Below are 14,805 nucleotides of genomic sequence, written 5' to 3' on the forward strand. Positions count from 1 at the left end.
AATATTCAACACAATGATTCTTTGTTTGCTTGTCCAGTTTATTGGAAACAGAACTGCCAAGTTTTCATCTGTTTAAATCCCTTGAGTGAAATAAAAGGCATAGTTGAATTAAATAAAGCATTTGTGATTGACTTGAGAAATACATTCTTTTTCTTTAGTGTGTAAATCAAGAGTAAACAGTATAATACATGATGTGACATAAATACTAATACAGTAGTAGAGCATCACTAGAGTCCCTTCCTGTTTTTTTTTTCCTTCTCAAAGACGTGATGCAGCTCCAGTGGAGTGTAGCAAAAAGTTACTGAGTTCAAAAAACAGAGACACTAATGTGCAGCTTGTATAAAAAGTGTTTTCTGAGTAGAGAATGGCTGATCACCATAACTCTACTGAGTGTGATTACAGGCACACAAATATCAGAACTGAGGATGTGGTTACAGTTGGTGCTTGTAGACATAGTCATATTCACATCTCAACAACTCCTGATTATTCCTAAAATGCATTTTGGAAACCCAGTTTAGAAGATGAAGCAATGGTGATGAAGAAACAAAAAAAATCTGCATCTTCATTTTGCAACTAAACCAATTCATAAACATTCAAAAATATCAGTCTTGGTAGTTTTTATCTGTCAAAAACAAATATAATCAGTGGGAATTAAATCCACATCAGGAAAGAACTCCATTTGTAGAATATGTAACATGGTAACATTTCTCCAGTGTTGATTATTTTCCCATAAAATATTTCCATAATCTGTCTGTGCCTCCTCAAAATACACCACACACAGCTAAAAATAGACAGTCAGTATTTTACAGTGTTTATAGTGTTACTTCAGTATTTTTATTTTCAATATACTACACAACAAAATCTGAAAATAAATATTTTTATGCAGCTCAGGTCATGTTCAGGACTTAAAAATGCACCCACCAAAAACAATCGAGTCCCCTGTGTCCTACTTTGAAACTTCCTTCATGAAAAAAAAAACCTCACTACAAAGTAAATGTTTCATCCTTCACACACTTTTCTTGGCCTTGGACTTGTGATAGTGAAATCTAAACGACAGATGGGACTGAAGACAAATTCAAACGTCCTATTTTTACTCACAGTACATTCAGCGCAAGTAGAATCCTGGATGAAGGTGGGTGGATAAACATGAAGAGCCTGTTGGCGCCACAAAAGCCGCAGTTTAGACAGTGTGAGTATCCACCAGCCAGTTCACACTCTAAACCAAACCATCAGTCCTCTCTGGAGACTGGATGGTTCACAGTTGAGTGCTGGCTTCAGACCAGTAGACTGAATGCTTAGCAGAGAGAAAACAGAGGACTGCCTTACAGCAAGCAATAAAGCATCACATTATTTACCAAACTGGTGGAGTCTGTAAGATCCAGTTTTTCCAGGAGTCTGTATCAGAAGCAAGATTAGGTTTTCCAGTATGACAAAGCTGACTTTTAACCAGGATAGATCACCATGGTAACCTGCTCTTGCACAACTATGAGTTCTAACAGAGAGTAGACTGTATGTCACCACACTAACAGAAAGGGGATTATAGTTGCATATTAATTATTTCATATAAAGAACTCCATGACACTCCAGAGGTGAGGGAGTCAGTTGATAACCAGCTTCATGATAACAGTGATCCAGGATCAGCAGTGTAACCTAAAGAGAGCCAGGCTGAGTTGAACTTTGTGCTACAGGCCTCTGCTGTGTGCAAATACAGGCTCAGTGACAGGCTCGGGTCCCGTTTTATCTCATACATACACTATGTCTAATATACACGCTGTGCATTCATCTGCTACTACACAAAATCATCCTAGGTCCCTGGTGATGTGTGCACACAGCAAACGGACACACACCCGAACAACGCAAACATGAATAAAGCACAGAAAAGCTCGCCACGGCGTCCAAAATAAACCTGTATTCCAAACATTCTCTCTGCTTGACAGAAGCTGCACAAGTGAAAGATAAAACAAAACCTGTGAGGTTTGCTGTGTGCATATGAGTCAGTGGCTTCATGTGTGGTGTTAACAGTCAGTTTGAGAGCTGCAGAGAGCAGCTCTGAGAGTTTAACAATCGTCTCAACTGACACTTTTTTCCAGGATAAAACATCATCTGCCAGTGTAACATGGATCTGAGTGTGTATTTGCATTTGTGGATATGTACACATCTCTCCTGGTAACAGAAACGCAGGTGTGTGTGTGTGTGAGTGTGCGTGTGTGTTCATTACTCGATGTGTGCTGTTTTACTTGGTTGTTTGAAAGAAAAGTTGCAGGAATCCAGATCTTTTGAGAGAAATCATACACTGCTACACACACACACACACACACAAACACACACACACAAACACACACAAACACACAGAGCTTCAGGCGTTGAGAAGCTCATCCGCGGAGCGTCCAATGGCGTCGGGGTTGGAAAGGGGGTCCAGGTCTGCAAACAAGTTGAACCAGGCAGACATGTCTCTGGATCCACCTGCAGCAGCTGCACACACACACACACGTTTAGTTTGGATTTGTAAAAATGTATTGTGTAGGAGAAGATAGATTTTTTTAAATAAACAGAAATCCAAACTCCAGAGGATGGGAGGAACTCCATTTACAATTTGGATGACAGCGTTCAGCTCAAACAGGTTTGGTGACACCTCAACACACCTGAACTTGATTTGGCTGCAACAAATATATAATCATATCTTCCTTTTCCTTTTTAATATTACATCAGTGCCTCTGGTTAATTACCAACATGCTTGTTCAGTTGTGACCAGGGAAGACCATGGACACCGAGTGGCTAGCATATCCTCACATCTCTGAAACCACTGAGACTAAGGAGCTAGCTACTGTACACAGGTACAGACCAGAGCACAGACCTCCGCTGCTTACCATTAGCTGCTGAACTTGGAGCCGGCTGAGCTGATTGGTTCTGACCAGGAGGAGGCTGCAGGGGTGGAGCTTGGAACATAGGTGGGGTTGACCAGCCTAAAAGATAGCACAGAGTAAAGAAGAATTTTATGCTTCTGCATCATGGGGAGTGTACTGCAGTGAACTCATCCCTCCAGCAGAGGGCAGTGTGGCTCACCTGTGGAGCTCAGACTGTGATCCAGCAGCTGGGAGGGCAAGAAGCCGGTGGGGCTGGGAGGGTTGGAGGCTGGGCGAGCTGCAGGGTCCGGGCCGCTGGTGCTCGCTGCCCCTGTGCCTGCAGGAGGGACGCTGGGAGCGTCCAACAGCCCGAAAGCATCCTGCCACTCTCTGCTGAACTCGTCAGCAGCCCCCGGACCTGGGCTGAGGAGGTCTTTGAGGAAAGCCATGTCACCCCGTTCACCGTCTTCCTCCTCTGGTCTCAGCCCTGTTGCAGCAAGGTTGAGCAGACCCCCACCTTTAGGGGAGGGAGAAAGAGAGGAGGGGTTCTGTATTAAACCAGAGGCAAATGCATCACAGCTGATTCTGAAAAAAACAGATGTGTCTGAGCACCAATTTGTTACAGAACGAACAAAAGAAAACAAAAGCAGAGATCCAGTCAGCAAAGGTGAAGTTTGAAAAAGAGAAAAAAAGGGCTGAAATAACTAAATATTGGAAAATGTGAAGGACAAAATAGGATAGATGTACTCTGACTGTATTTCTAATAACCTTTTTCATTTTATCAGCAGTATGACTGGCAGTTCATTAATAATACCTTACAACTTCATCTGCTGGCACTTAAAAGCAGGTAGATGTAGAAAAAAGAGGGCAAGATATAGAGTGACATACACATTGAGTACATTGTGTTCCACAGCAGGCTTGGGAAACAGGTGCAACTAATGACATTACTTGCTACAAAACATGAACGTGAATGCTGGACCAGAGCCATCGTTAATGTGATTAGTAACGTCTGTGCTTTTCCTGATACAAGACCAACTGTCTGCTGTGAGAGTCTGTGAATGTGACGCTAGCAAACTTCTCAACATTCAGCTCAGCCAGATTTATTCAGAAAGCTGAACAGCATGTTAGGTACAAGAAAGACCCAATTTTGGCAGGAAAAAGCAGCCAAATCTAAAATATGATAAAGCCAATCTAATATAGAAAAGAGCCTTCTCTCTTTTGTGTCTAAAACAGGCACAGTTTAACTTCTAACTTGTACAAAACAAACTAATGAGAAATATTCATGACATTTCTTTGGCTTTCAATTGGTTGTACAGTTTGTTCTGTACTTACTGTTTACCTTCTATATGTGTATATACTGTAGATTTAATTTAATTTGGATTTATGGATAGTTTTCTCCATTTTACATTTTTATTCCTGCTTGCTCTACCATTTGTATACCTACTGTATGTGGTCTGTTTACTCTCATACTGCTGTAACCCCTAGTTTCCCCCAAGGGATCAACAAAGTCTTAATTTATTGTTTTCTGTATTGATTTCTCCTCAGTTTTTCTGATATGTTTTATTGTAGACTGCTACATTTTATTGTAGAGTGTCCTGTGTATTTGGACCTTGGGAACTACATTTCCCATGTGTACTTGCATGACAGAGTGCAGGTGTGCTCTGTTAGATGTTATTATAAGCCTGAGGACTCCCCATTGTCAAACATTTGCCCTGATGAAGGTCTAGAGACTGAACACTTGGCTTCAGCTTTCATCAGCAAACACTGGAGTCTTCTTTTCTCTATATGAGCGTCTCAACAGACAGCTGTCATTCAAGCTGCCTGTTTAACCATCAAACAAATAAAAGGTGCCATAGTTTTCAATACAATTACTTATTAACTGGTTTAAATGTGCAAAACATCTCCTAATGTGTGTCCTGATTTGCACACAAAATGCTACTTCACAGTTCAGCAAAATGTTTCCTTCTATACACCAAACTCTCTCAGACTTGATTTGCAGTAATTGTAATTGATATGGATGATAATAGAAAGCAAAAAGAACATTTAAATGTAAAGGGACCAATACTGTGTGTTACAATATGTGTTGTAACATCAATTCCTCAAGCTGGAGAAGATTGATATTGTATTTATAAGGGAGGTCATGAGTAAGCTGCATGGGTTACAAATTAATGTAATTCATTAATTTGTTCAGAAATTCACATTTCAACAGGTTTTTCATCTAGCTGGCCAAACCTCACTGTAAATTGTCAGTAAATGCAGCCCAGAATATTAAAGAAGTGAGACTCAGAAGTGAAGCGGCTGTTCTTCTCTTCTAAATGTCAGTAAGTGAAAGAAACACAAACCCTTGCGCAAGCCAGGCCAAAGAGCAAAAAGGAAGCAGAGTTGAAAAAGTTAATCCCAGAAGAGATGAATTTCTGCCACATCCAAGCACAAGTCAGATGAGAAGCTGAGAAGCTGAGAGTTTGAAGTTGAGAGGACAAAAGGAGACATCCAGCCTGTTTACCGGTGGCAGGCAGCTGTGCGAGGCTGGACTGAGGGCTTCCAAAGCCCCAGGGTTCCTCCTGTCCTCTAGCATGGGGAGCAGGCAAGAGCTGAGGCTGGAAGGGGGTGTTTGTTGGGGCTGGGAGCTGTGGCTGTGGCAGATCACAGGCCATGAGCATCAGGTCGCCATCGGAGGCCAGTGATAGTCCGCTCAGATCGTGCTGGGCTGGAGTAGACGTGGTAGCGTTTTGGGACACTGGTGTCAAAGGATCATAAAGCCGGGAGGTAACCGGTCCATAGTGAGCAACAGCAAACCCAATACACACATCTGTATTATTTACACAAGTGCTGGCTACACAACATGGCAAACACTCATAAACAATACACTATCTGTCACCTACCAGTGTCACTTGATTGGCTCTGTCCGTCACTGCTGAGGGCGGGGTCTGGAGAGGAAGGCACATCCGCAACAACAGGAACGTTATTCTTAATTATACGCAAACAATGTGACATTACAGTAAATAGATATTTGTAGCATATGACAGAAGAAAAAACACTGGATTTCGGTGTATATACTATTGTTATTAAGGATTTAACAATTTCACACAGCATTTTTAGAATCTTCATTTGGGGATTGTGCCAAAACAAATGAGAAGAACTGTAAAATTCCACTCTGCGGACTATCCATCATGGGTTTCAGCCTACAGGGGGCAGTACATACCTGCGTCAGAGGCACTTCCTGATGGCTTGTCGTCATCCAAGGACACCAGACTGAGGGAGAAGGAAGGAGGAGGGGAAAAAATGAGAAGGTGCCTTATCTAGCTGGCTAGACACAGTTTAGCTATTTTTAGCGATGCAGTAGCCTCTATTTGATTTGAAACTGCTGTTAAAAAGCGCTGTCTCACTATTCTAATGTCCTGCCCGATCACATGGGTCACTACTGAAACCTGCCGTACACACACTTACTTGTGAGTAAACATGGGCATGACATTGGCCTCATGTTTGATGAAGACATAGCTGAAGTGATTGTGTGCAAAAATACAGACATAAAAGACAGCAGAGAATAAAGTGAGAATATAGCGATGGAAATGGGTGACAACAGAAGTGTGTATGTGTGTGTATGTGTGTGTGTGAGTGAATGATGACAGGGCAGAGAGAGAGTAGGGAGTAGTGGCATGAAAACAGAGACAGATGGTCGGCAGGGTGTGTGAGTCAGGGCTGAGTTTAATAACAGACATCCGACTTCATTTGGTTTATTAACTAATGATAGAAGATGACATGAAACTATCTTTTTACTCTAGAAAAGTCTTTAAGCGTGTCCTGTCACCTGTCTGTGTTGCTCTGTAGAGCCTTCTCCTTCTTGTCCTCTAGTTTCTGTGTGTCTGTTATTTGCTCCAGTGGGTCCCGCAGGTCCTGTAGGAGGGAAGAATGCTGTTAAATGTGATAAAGACACATGTATTCACACATTACTTCAGCTACAAGTTAGACAGTCAAATTCCCCTCCAGTCTTTAGGTCTTCATACTGTGTTGCTGCTGTCCACCTGGGATTGCACAGTAATGTTTTCTTAGTCTGAACTACCTTGAGTGTGGTGAACTGGTATGATACGTGTCCTTGGAAGGCCTCGTGGATACCCGACATGGCATGAGCTGTCTTCTCCCAGAACTGCAGCAGAGTGGTCTGTCATGACAGGAAAGAAAATAGATCAACTTACGTAACTTATATAGTATATTCTGCTGACTATATAGTGCAAGAGCATTGCATGCATCTGTTTTGAAAATGGCAAACTATATATTAAGAGGGCTGGTTTATGTCTTTTGCTACTCAAAAAACAATACTTTCTAAAGCATACTGTATATTGTACATAGTCAGTAGTTTACCTGGTAGGTACAGAGGGAGTGGGAGAGCATGTTGCAGCGGCTCGCTCCCAGCATGTCAACCTTCTGACACACATCATTCTTTAGTTTCTCAAACTGGCCCTTTGTCCCTCTGACCTGGGCTTGGACCTGATGACAGAAGGCAGATGATGAATTAAATCATAGAGACAGAGTACCCACCTGCTCTCTTACACCCAAACAAACATCCTCCTACCTTGCGGAACTTCTCCAGCTGTTTGTAAGTGTCAGGGTCCAGTTCTTGTGAGACGTCTTTCATCCAGAGCAGAGCTCCTCTGTACTCGGTGCGGGCCTTCTCCATACGACTGACTGTTAGAAGTGTGTCAGCGATGGCGCGCCGCCGGAACGTCTCCACTTCCTGGTGCAAACGGTGCAGAGGCGGGCAAAGTGCCATCCTGGATAAAGTATACATGTGCATGAGCGGGAGGACACTGGAGAATTAACTCAGCATGCAACACATTTCAAACATTTCTCTAAGTCCTTGATAGTTTAAGATTGTTTACAATGCAATGTATATTCATTGTTTCCTGCTGCTGACCTCTGCTTGGCGGAGGTGCACAGGGCCTTGCTGGTGGCGTCCATCATGTTGCCAGCTTTGGTGCGATCATGTTCAGCTTGGAATCGCAGAAACAGGCCGAGCTTGTTCTCCTCTTGGGACAAGCCTGGAGAGAGAGCTCAAAGTTTGAATTTCTGCATACTATTTACACAAAGACTGTAGCTTTATGTCAACAAAAAAAATGAAAATATCACATCAATCAGGATAATTCTCCTTTAAAATAGAGTGTGACATATTGTCAAGTCTAATAATTCTGGTGATAATCTCTACTCTCTCTGTGGCTCTCCTACTGGATACATAAATCTTGAAAAACATCTCACCAATATTTTGTTTCATTTTATAAAACAGCTGGTCACTGTAGTTTGTAGCAAACATTACTCAAACAGGAGTAAATAGTGCTTTTGTTGGGGACTATTTTCAGCAGCGGATGAATCCACATTTGGTGCTCTAGTGAGCATTTCTGGCAGCAGAAAGGTGAATAAACTAGTGTGTGTTCATGGTAATGAAGGAAGATGTCAGCCAGTGCAACAGTGTGGCTCATTAATGTGGTTTTAATTGTTAGTGGACAACAATGGAGCTCTGTGGCACAGAGGAAGAAGATATCAGGCTTTGAATACACATAATACTTGTTAGTAGATCAATTTGTTGCTGGTTTGGGTAAAAAAATATGGAATATCACCAGACTTAACCTTTAAAAACTCGTGAAATATCTGGGAACAAAACAGCTGTTTAACAACCAGGAACATTCTCATAAAACACAGAAACAAGATAAAAGTGCATGTTAGGTGTAGTTTGGAATCTCACTCACGTGTAATCCTGTGCTGGTACTTCTCGATCACCTTCAGCAGCTCTGTACAGGTGGACTGAACAGAGCGGAAGAACTGCAGAGACAAACAGGCCAAATTACAATACTTCACACGCAAAATGAGTAACTAAGACAGTTTCGTCTTGATAACTTTTCTCAAAAGCAGTGTGTAGTGTTGGGATTTTCTTTCACTTCCACCTTCACATCACTTATTTCAAGGCTTTACTTCGCACTGCGATACTTGTCTCCGCATCAGCGAGGCAAGGTTCCACACTCTAAATCAGTGAGCAGAACATATTTTTCTCTCTCTTGCTATCTGTCTGGCAGTGGGCCACTTCCTTTCCCATCTGCTAGACAACAACGGTGACTAAATGATGAGTGTGTGTCATGGCAACGCAGATTTTCGAGGCCACTCCAGTGCTGCTTTCTGTTAGGAAGATTGAGGGATTTAAAGGGTCACTTTGACTTTTACAGCCTGCTGCTCATCTGGGATCAATGTGTACAACACTGGGTTGAGGAAGTATGAGAGATATAACTGTGAGGCTGTTTCAATTGGTATTGTCTATTGATAACTTTCAGTTCCAATTAATCATCAGCTTATTATAACTATGTGACATTTCAGGCAAATTACAAAAGCTGTTGAATGTCACAATGTTTGTTTTTTTCTGAAACCTTATCAATCATTTTTGACCACTGTGGATTGCACTGCATTTAGGACCTGCCTGTCAATTCCACCATATGAGTAAATGGAAGTCAACCAGTCATGCTCTCTCTGCTGGTTTCCATTCTTGTGGTTTGTTTGGTTGCATTTAGGTTGTTTGCTAAATTGGGGTTGTTTTTCAGGTGTTTCCTACTGTGAGCTGGGTTGGAACAAACATGTTGATAAGGTGTAATTTAGCTCGGTTTAGGTTGTGAAGATGCTACCTCCTGTGAGAGTTGGGGGTTATATTAAAAATTTAAAGCAAATCACACAACTTGAATTCTTGTTTTTCCTTTTAGTGGGGAGCGAGGGATGTTCTAGTCAGTATACAGTTACAGGACATCGATACGTGATGGCAAAAGTACAGTAAAGTAATTTTCTCCCGCAGTCAAGAATCACAGTGGAAACATGTTTTCAGATGTTGGGCAAAACCATTATAAAGAAGAGCAGAGTGCTGCCTGCTTCTTCTACCTGCACCCAGGCAGGACTGACTGTAAGAAAGCAAAGGGATGGGGCGACTTGAGCATGTGGAGAGTTACTGATTAACTATAAAATAAACAGTCGCTGCCTTCAGCCTGTCTGCCTCAGCAGTGGCCAAACACCTGTCAGCGGCACATCTCAGGCTGTGTACAGCTCCAGCACAACACACCTTTCTCATTGCTTATTAGAGAGATGAGCAATACTCACCGATTCATTGAGATCATGCTTATTTTTATTAAACTAACTTTCTTAATGTCTCCTTGTATGCGGATTTATATGAATGTCATCTAAAAGCATACTGAGGCTTAAAAAATTGTCAGTTTTCAAAATTTGCATATCAAATATTGACAAAAACTGATCAAATATTTCATTCAAGTATGTCACAAGGCAGCTCATCTGAAATCTGAAAGCACACTGAGGCAATACTGCAATAAAATCAGGTTAGCTGTAAGGCTGTCATCCAGAGAGCAGCTCCAAATCTAATCTGCCCTGGCGGTGTCAGCGCTCTGCTGCTTCACAGAGGGCTCAAATTCAAGGTGGAATTTGTGAAAGAGAGGAAAGTAAAAAAGCAACTTGGCAGATCTACTCTATATTTACTCTTGTGGGATCTTTGTACATGGTTCTCCCTCTGCCTTCCGCTTTTCTTTTCGACTTTCGTCACTTTCCCTTTCTCTCACCGGGGGTGAATCGAGGAACAATGAGAGCAGGAGGACAGAAGACGCCTGCTCTTGTTCCAGAGCAAACAAAAGCCTCACAGTGCATCCCAAAGCAGCTCCATGAAACACTACCACGTCCCCGTCTCGCAGGACTAGACGGCCAGACGGCCTGTCACAACTAAATGCCAGCCAGGTTTCAGCCAATCCAAACTGTCCATTCTCATTTGATGCAGCGGTGGGAAATGACTGAGAAGCAGAGGCACATACTGTACCCTGACATTTTCACAGCTATGATGTGGTGTGAGACGTCTAACGCATAATTAGAACTGTAACTAGACAGCAAGAAAAGATCTCTGCAAACCATGGAGGACAGCTTGTGTCAATGCAGTGCCCATGTGCTGAAAAAAAAAAAAAAGTATTTATTCTGCAGCTACATAATACTCAACAATGACATGAGAACATTTGGTAAACAATACCTACAATGGTGAATGCAACTACAGCAGCTGTGTGTGTGTGTGTGTGTGTGCTCCTTTCCACAACTTTCTCTCTAACATTCCACAAGCATCATACTATTTTAAGAAGCATATACTGCAGAAATGGATGGTAGAAACCTGCATGTATAATTCCAAAACTACGTGTAGAATATTCCAGATCAATAATATGCAGGAGGTACATTTTCATCTGCTCTGTGGGGAAAAACGACCAAAAAATATCAATGACTTTGCCTTCAGGAGGTAAACATTATTTAGACTGTGTCAGAGGTGGAAAATAACCAAGAACATTTACTCAAGGCCTGTGCTGAAATACAAATTTGAGGTACTTTTCTGCTATTTTATACATCTAATCAACTACATATATTTAACAGCTGTAGTTATTAGTTACTTTGAAGATAAAGATTTGGAAGATGGTTTCATTTTAATGATTGCTCAAGGCCCACAGAGGTATAATTACCCAATATTTCACAAAAAAATATCTTTTCACTTGAGTCTTTTTATGCTGCTTTGGTACTGAAGTAACTGATCCAAGCACTTGAAGCATTTGACACCATTATTGGGTTACTACTGTGCTTTCAACTGCAGCAGTGGTTTTGTCAGAGTGTACTTCTCATACAGTGAATAAATGGGAGAAGAGAAAACAAACATGGTTCCCCTGGGAAGGACATAATGCTTAGAGAATGGCCACCGGTGGTAGAAAGCACTCGGAAATGATGAGAGAATAGCAGAGGGAGTGGTGACTCTTCACAAGAGAACATCTTTAACTTAAGCATATGACAAAAGTAAAAATATACACAGTATCTTACACGACTCATTATAAGCATGGAAACACAGTGTTGCGTTGTTGCAACTCCTGCTGAATGTCAAAAATCATACTCTTAAAGAGTTTCTCTCTCCTCTCCTACCTCCAGCTTGGCATCCAGGTCAGCGTCTGAGGCTACTACGTACTCGTCCTCCTTTTTGCCCGTGGCTTTGATGAGGACCTGCTTGGTCTTCCAGAACTTCTTCTGCATGCGAGCCATCACCGAGCTGTCCTCACCCAGCAGAGCCCGGCCGCCGCTCAGCATGTCCCCTGCAAACCTGGAGCCAGGGGCAACAGCTCAGTCAGTGACACTTGTGGGATTACCGCCTATAGTTTCTATCTAAATGTGTAGTTCTGCTCATAACAACAGTGTTTTATATCATATTAGAGCTGCAACTAATGATTAGTTTCATTATCGATTAAACTGCTGATTATTTTCTTGATTAATTGATTAGTTGTTTGATTTACAAAATGTCAGAAAATGGTGAAAAACGTTGATCACTGTTTCCCAAAGCCCACAATGCAACTTAAAATGTCTCGTTTTGTCTCAACCAACAGTCCAGAACACAAAGACATTCAGTTAACTAACATAGAAGGCTAAAGAGACCAGAAAATGATTATCAAAATAGCTCCTGATTCATTTTCTGTTGGACTAATGGTTGCAGCTCTAAATCATATTAATAATTAATTAATAATAATAATGGTTTTGATACGGTTATGGGAAAATGAAATGTACACATACCCGTCCATCATTGGATATCAGACTTTTTCTGTTCTGAAAACAAACAAACAAAAACATAGTCAAGTCAAGTCAATTCATAGCACTTTGTATACACAATGGCAGTTCATAGAGCTTCAAATCAGCATAAAAGCAGCTGATCAACATGATAAAATCATTTCAAAACAAAGTTTAAAAATACAGAAATACAACAATTACAAATGAACATCAAATCAAGCATACACACACAAATAATAACAATAAAAGAGAAAAAATAAATAAATAAAAAGTTGAAAAACAGTGAGCCAGTCATAAGCCTATGAAAACAGAACGGTTTTAAGAGATGAACATAGAGATGAAGTTTAGACAAAGGAAGAATGTGGATGAATGCATATGACCCTAAAAGTGGCATTAATGTATAAAATAAAATAGTAATTTGTGGCAATGATTGTATATGAGGTTTCATATGTTTTGCTTGTTGATGGTCCTCACAGGAAAACATGTCCAGACATTGAAGGCAGCAGACTGACAGGCTGACTGACTGTCTATTATAAGTACAGTCACAGTCTCAGTGTCTACTAATGAATGGAAAAAAAAAATATTGCAAATGAACTGCAGCTGGTTTTCCTGTTGATTTTCAGTGTGCTACATTCCGGACACAACAACAAGCCTGAACACTGGGCTGACAGCTGTTCCCCGGTGACTTATAATCAGGTTTAACATCAGAGAGACTTGAAGCAGTCGGGACAACTGAGAGCCAGCTGGTTGTCGAGCAGGTGTTCAGTTACAACAAACGCTGCTTTGCTGATACGGAAAAAGAAAACTCAATAAAGAGTCATTCTGACGTGTGAATAAATTCATGAGAAGGTATAAAAAATATAAATAAACGTAACGGTAGCAGAGGGTTGCCAGGAAACGTCAGTCAGAGGTGCTCGTGTGCTAGCAGCAGTTTAGCTTGTAGCAAGTGTCGTAGCCGCAACATGTTAAAAGGCTTGTTTAACATTTAACCGAGCGACAGCTCAACACGTCCGGGTTTCATCTTACAGTAAGATATTTCACGAGTTTATTCAAACCTTGCTTGTAGTTTTGTCCGGCAGTCCGAGCATCTATGCAGCGCAGGTCGGCTAGCCTCCTCTCCCGATAGCCGTCATCATCTGAGTCAGAGAAACAGGATATGCAAAGTAGCTGTAGCGCTGTTTGGACAGAAGGGGTCGCTGCAGTTCAGGTCACACCAAAGATCGTCTATTAAAAAAGATGAGCAATCTGCAGCTGCAAAAGTGGACGTCACATAGCCTAATACAGTGGTTCCCAACCAGGACACATGAAATACTCCACGTTAAAATCCTTAAAATGACACCTTCTCCTTCTCCCTCATTAAAAATCCCAGAGTCTATGAATATGCAAATATATTTCATTTCAAAAGCTGAACTACTTCACAGAAGATATCTCCTATTAGGTTCATCTCAGTATATGTGCACTGGAGGCTTCAGTTTTCCACATCACACTGTGTAAATTGAATATTGGACCAGGATTGGCTCTAAACTACTTGTGATGTCACAAATCATGCTTGTAGGCCCGCCTCTTAAAATCAGATTTTCAATGAACACAGAAGCTTTCCACTTTCAGCAGATGAATGTGAAAACAGCCTTCTAGTTTCAAACTTTGCACATATATAACTCTGCACAGTGAAACTCAAACATTCAACTGTAGGAACAAGAAGAAAAATACAATTTTGAGTGGAGGGAGACTTTAAAGGAGTCCTATTCTACTACATTTAGTTATTTTCTTCACAGAAATTAATGCAATGCTGAGATATACTAGTTTTTTTACACCCCTTAAAACCAAGAACGACTTGCGACCCCTGTGAGGCTTTGGTGACCCCTAGTGGGGACCAGGACCCACAGGTAGGGGACCAGTGGCCTGAAACATGTTCTCCAACCTCAAATTCAATATGTTGCAGGTATTTAGAGCAGAGGAATCATTTAGATTTGCTAAAAAAATTTGGATATCCATTACTACTACTCAGTCTTCTTTGCATTGAATATCACCATACCTCTCCATCCTGACTGTTTTGTGAAGTCAGATTATTGACTTTACTACCACTAGACTTTAAAAGTTGTAAAGAAAGCTGCAATAGTGACATATATCAGTTTTTTCAGATAAAAGCTTGTCACCCCGTTTGTGATGTGTTGTAATACAATGTGAACAGAGTGACAGCTCTTTTGTTTTCTCTCCTCTCTGGGTAAACCAGTTCGGGGAGGAAAAAGTCTGGTTATTCTTAAGATCCAAAAACACGAGGAAGTTGCAGACTGTAAATGCAGAATGTGACATGTGTATGTACGGAAATCCCCAAATATAATGATATAGTAACACCTGA

At 41.3% G+C, this 14,805-nt stretch overlaps 1 protein-coding gene across 3 annotated transcripts; it reads right to left on the bottom strand.

The window, feature by feature from the left end:
* Positions 1-17: 17 nt before the first annotated feature.
* Positions 18-13,633, bottom strand: ical1 (islet cell autoantigen 1-like). 3 transcript variants are annotated; one of them, XM_042404837.1, is made up of 15 exons: positions 13,502-13,633; positions 12,453-12,485; positions 11,814-11,988; positions 8,582-8,654; positions 7,756-7,879; positions 7,414-7,612; positions 7,203-7,328; positions 6,904-7,002; positions 6,652-6,737; positions 6,046-6,095; positions 5,726-5,770; positions 5,347-5,550; positions 3,064-3,360; positions 2,868-2,963; positions 18-2,472 (listed from the first exon to the last, which is right to left on the bottom strand). In XM_042404837.1, the coding sequence occupies exons 2-15, from the start codon at positions 12,461-12,463 to the stop codon at positions 2,357-2,359; spliced, it is 1,701 nt and encodes a 566-aa protein (XP_042260771.1). In that variant the 5' UTR covers positions 12,464-12,485; positions 13,502-13,633; the 3' UTR covers positions 18-2,356. The 3 variants fall into 3 exon arrangements, with proteins under 3 accessions (XP_042260771.1, XP_042260770.1, XP_042260772.1); XM_042404836.1 differs by having other exon boundaries at positions 5,347-5,580; positions 13,502-13,632; XM_042404838.1 differs by lacking the exon at positions 5,347-5,550.
* Between the last annotated feature and the right edge of the window lie 1,172 nt (positions 13,634-14,805).

The sequence above is a fragment of the Thunnus maccoyii genome, chromosome 24 (assembly GCF_910596095.1).
Source record: "Thunnus maccoyii chromosome 24, fThuMac1.1, whole genome shotgun sequence".
In the NCBI taxonomy this organism is placed as follows: domain Eukaryota; kingdom Metazoa; phylum Chordata; class Actinopteri; order Scombriformes; family Scombridae; genus Thunnus; species Thunnus maccoyii.

Coding starts and splice junctions, on each gene's coding strand:
- ical1 (XM_042404836.1), bottom strand. Junction 8,655..11,813: donor ACCTGGATGCCAAGCTGGAG/GTAGGAGAGGAG, acceptor TTGTCTCTGCAG/TTCTTCCGCTCTGTTCAGTC. Junction 7,613..7,755: donor TGCACCTCCGCCAAGCAGAG/GTCAGCAGCAGG, acceptor TACTTTATCCAG/GATGGCACTTTGCCCGCCTC.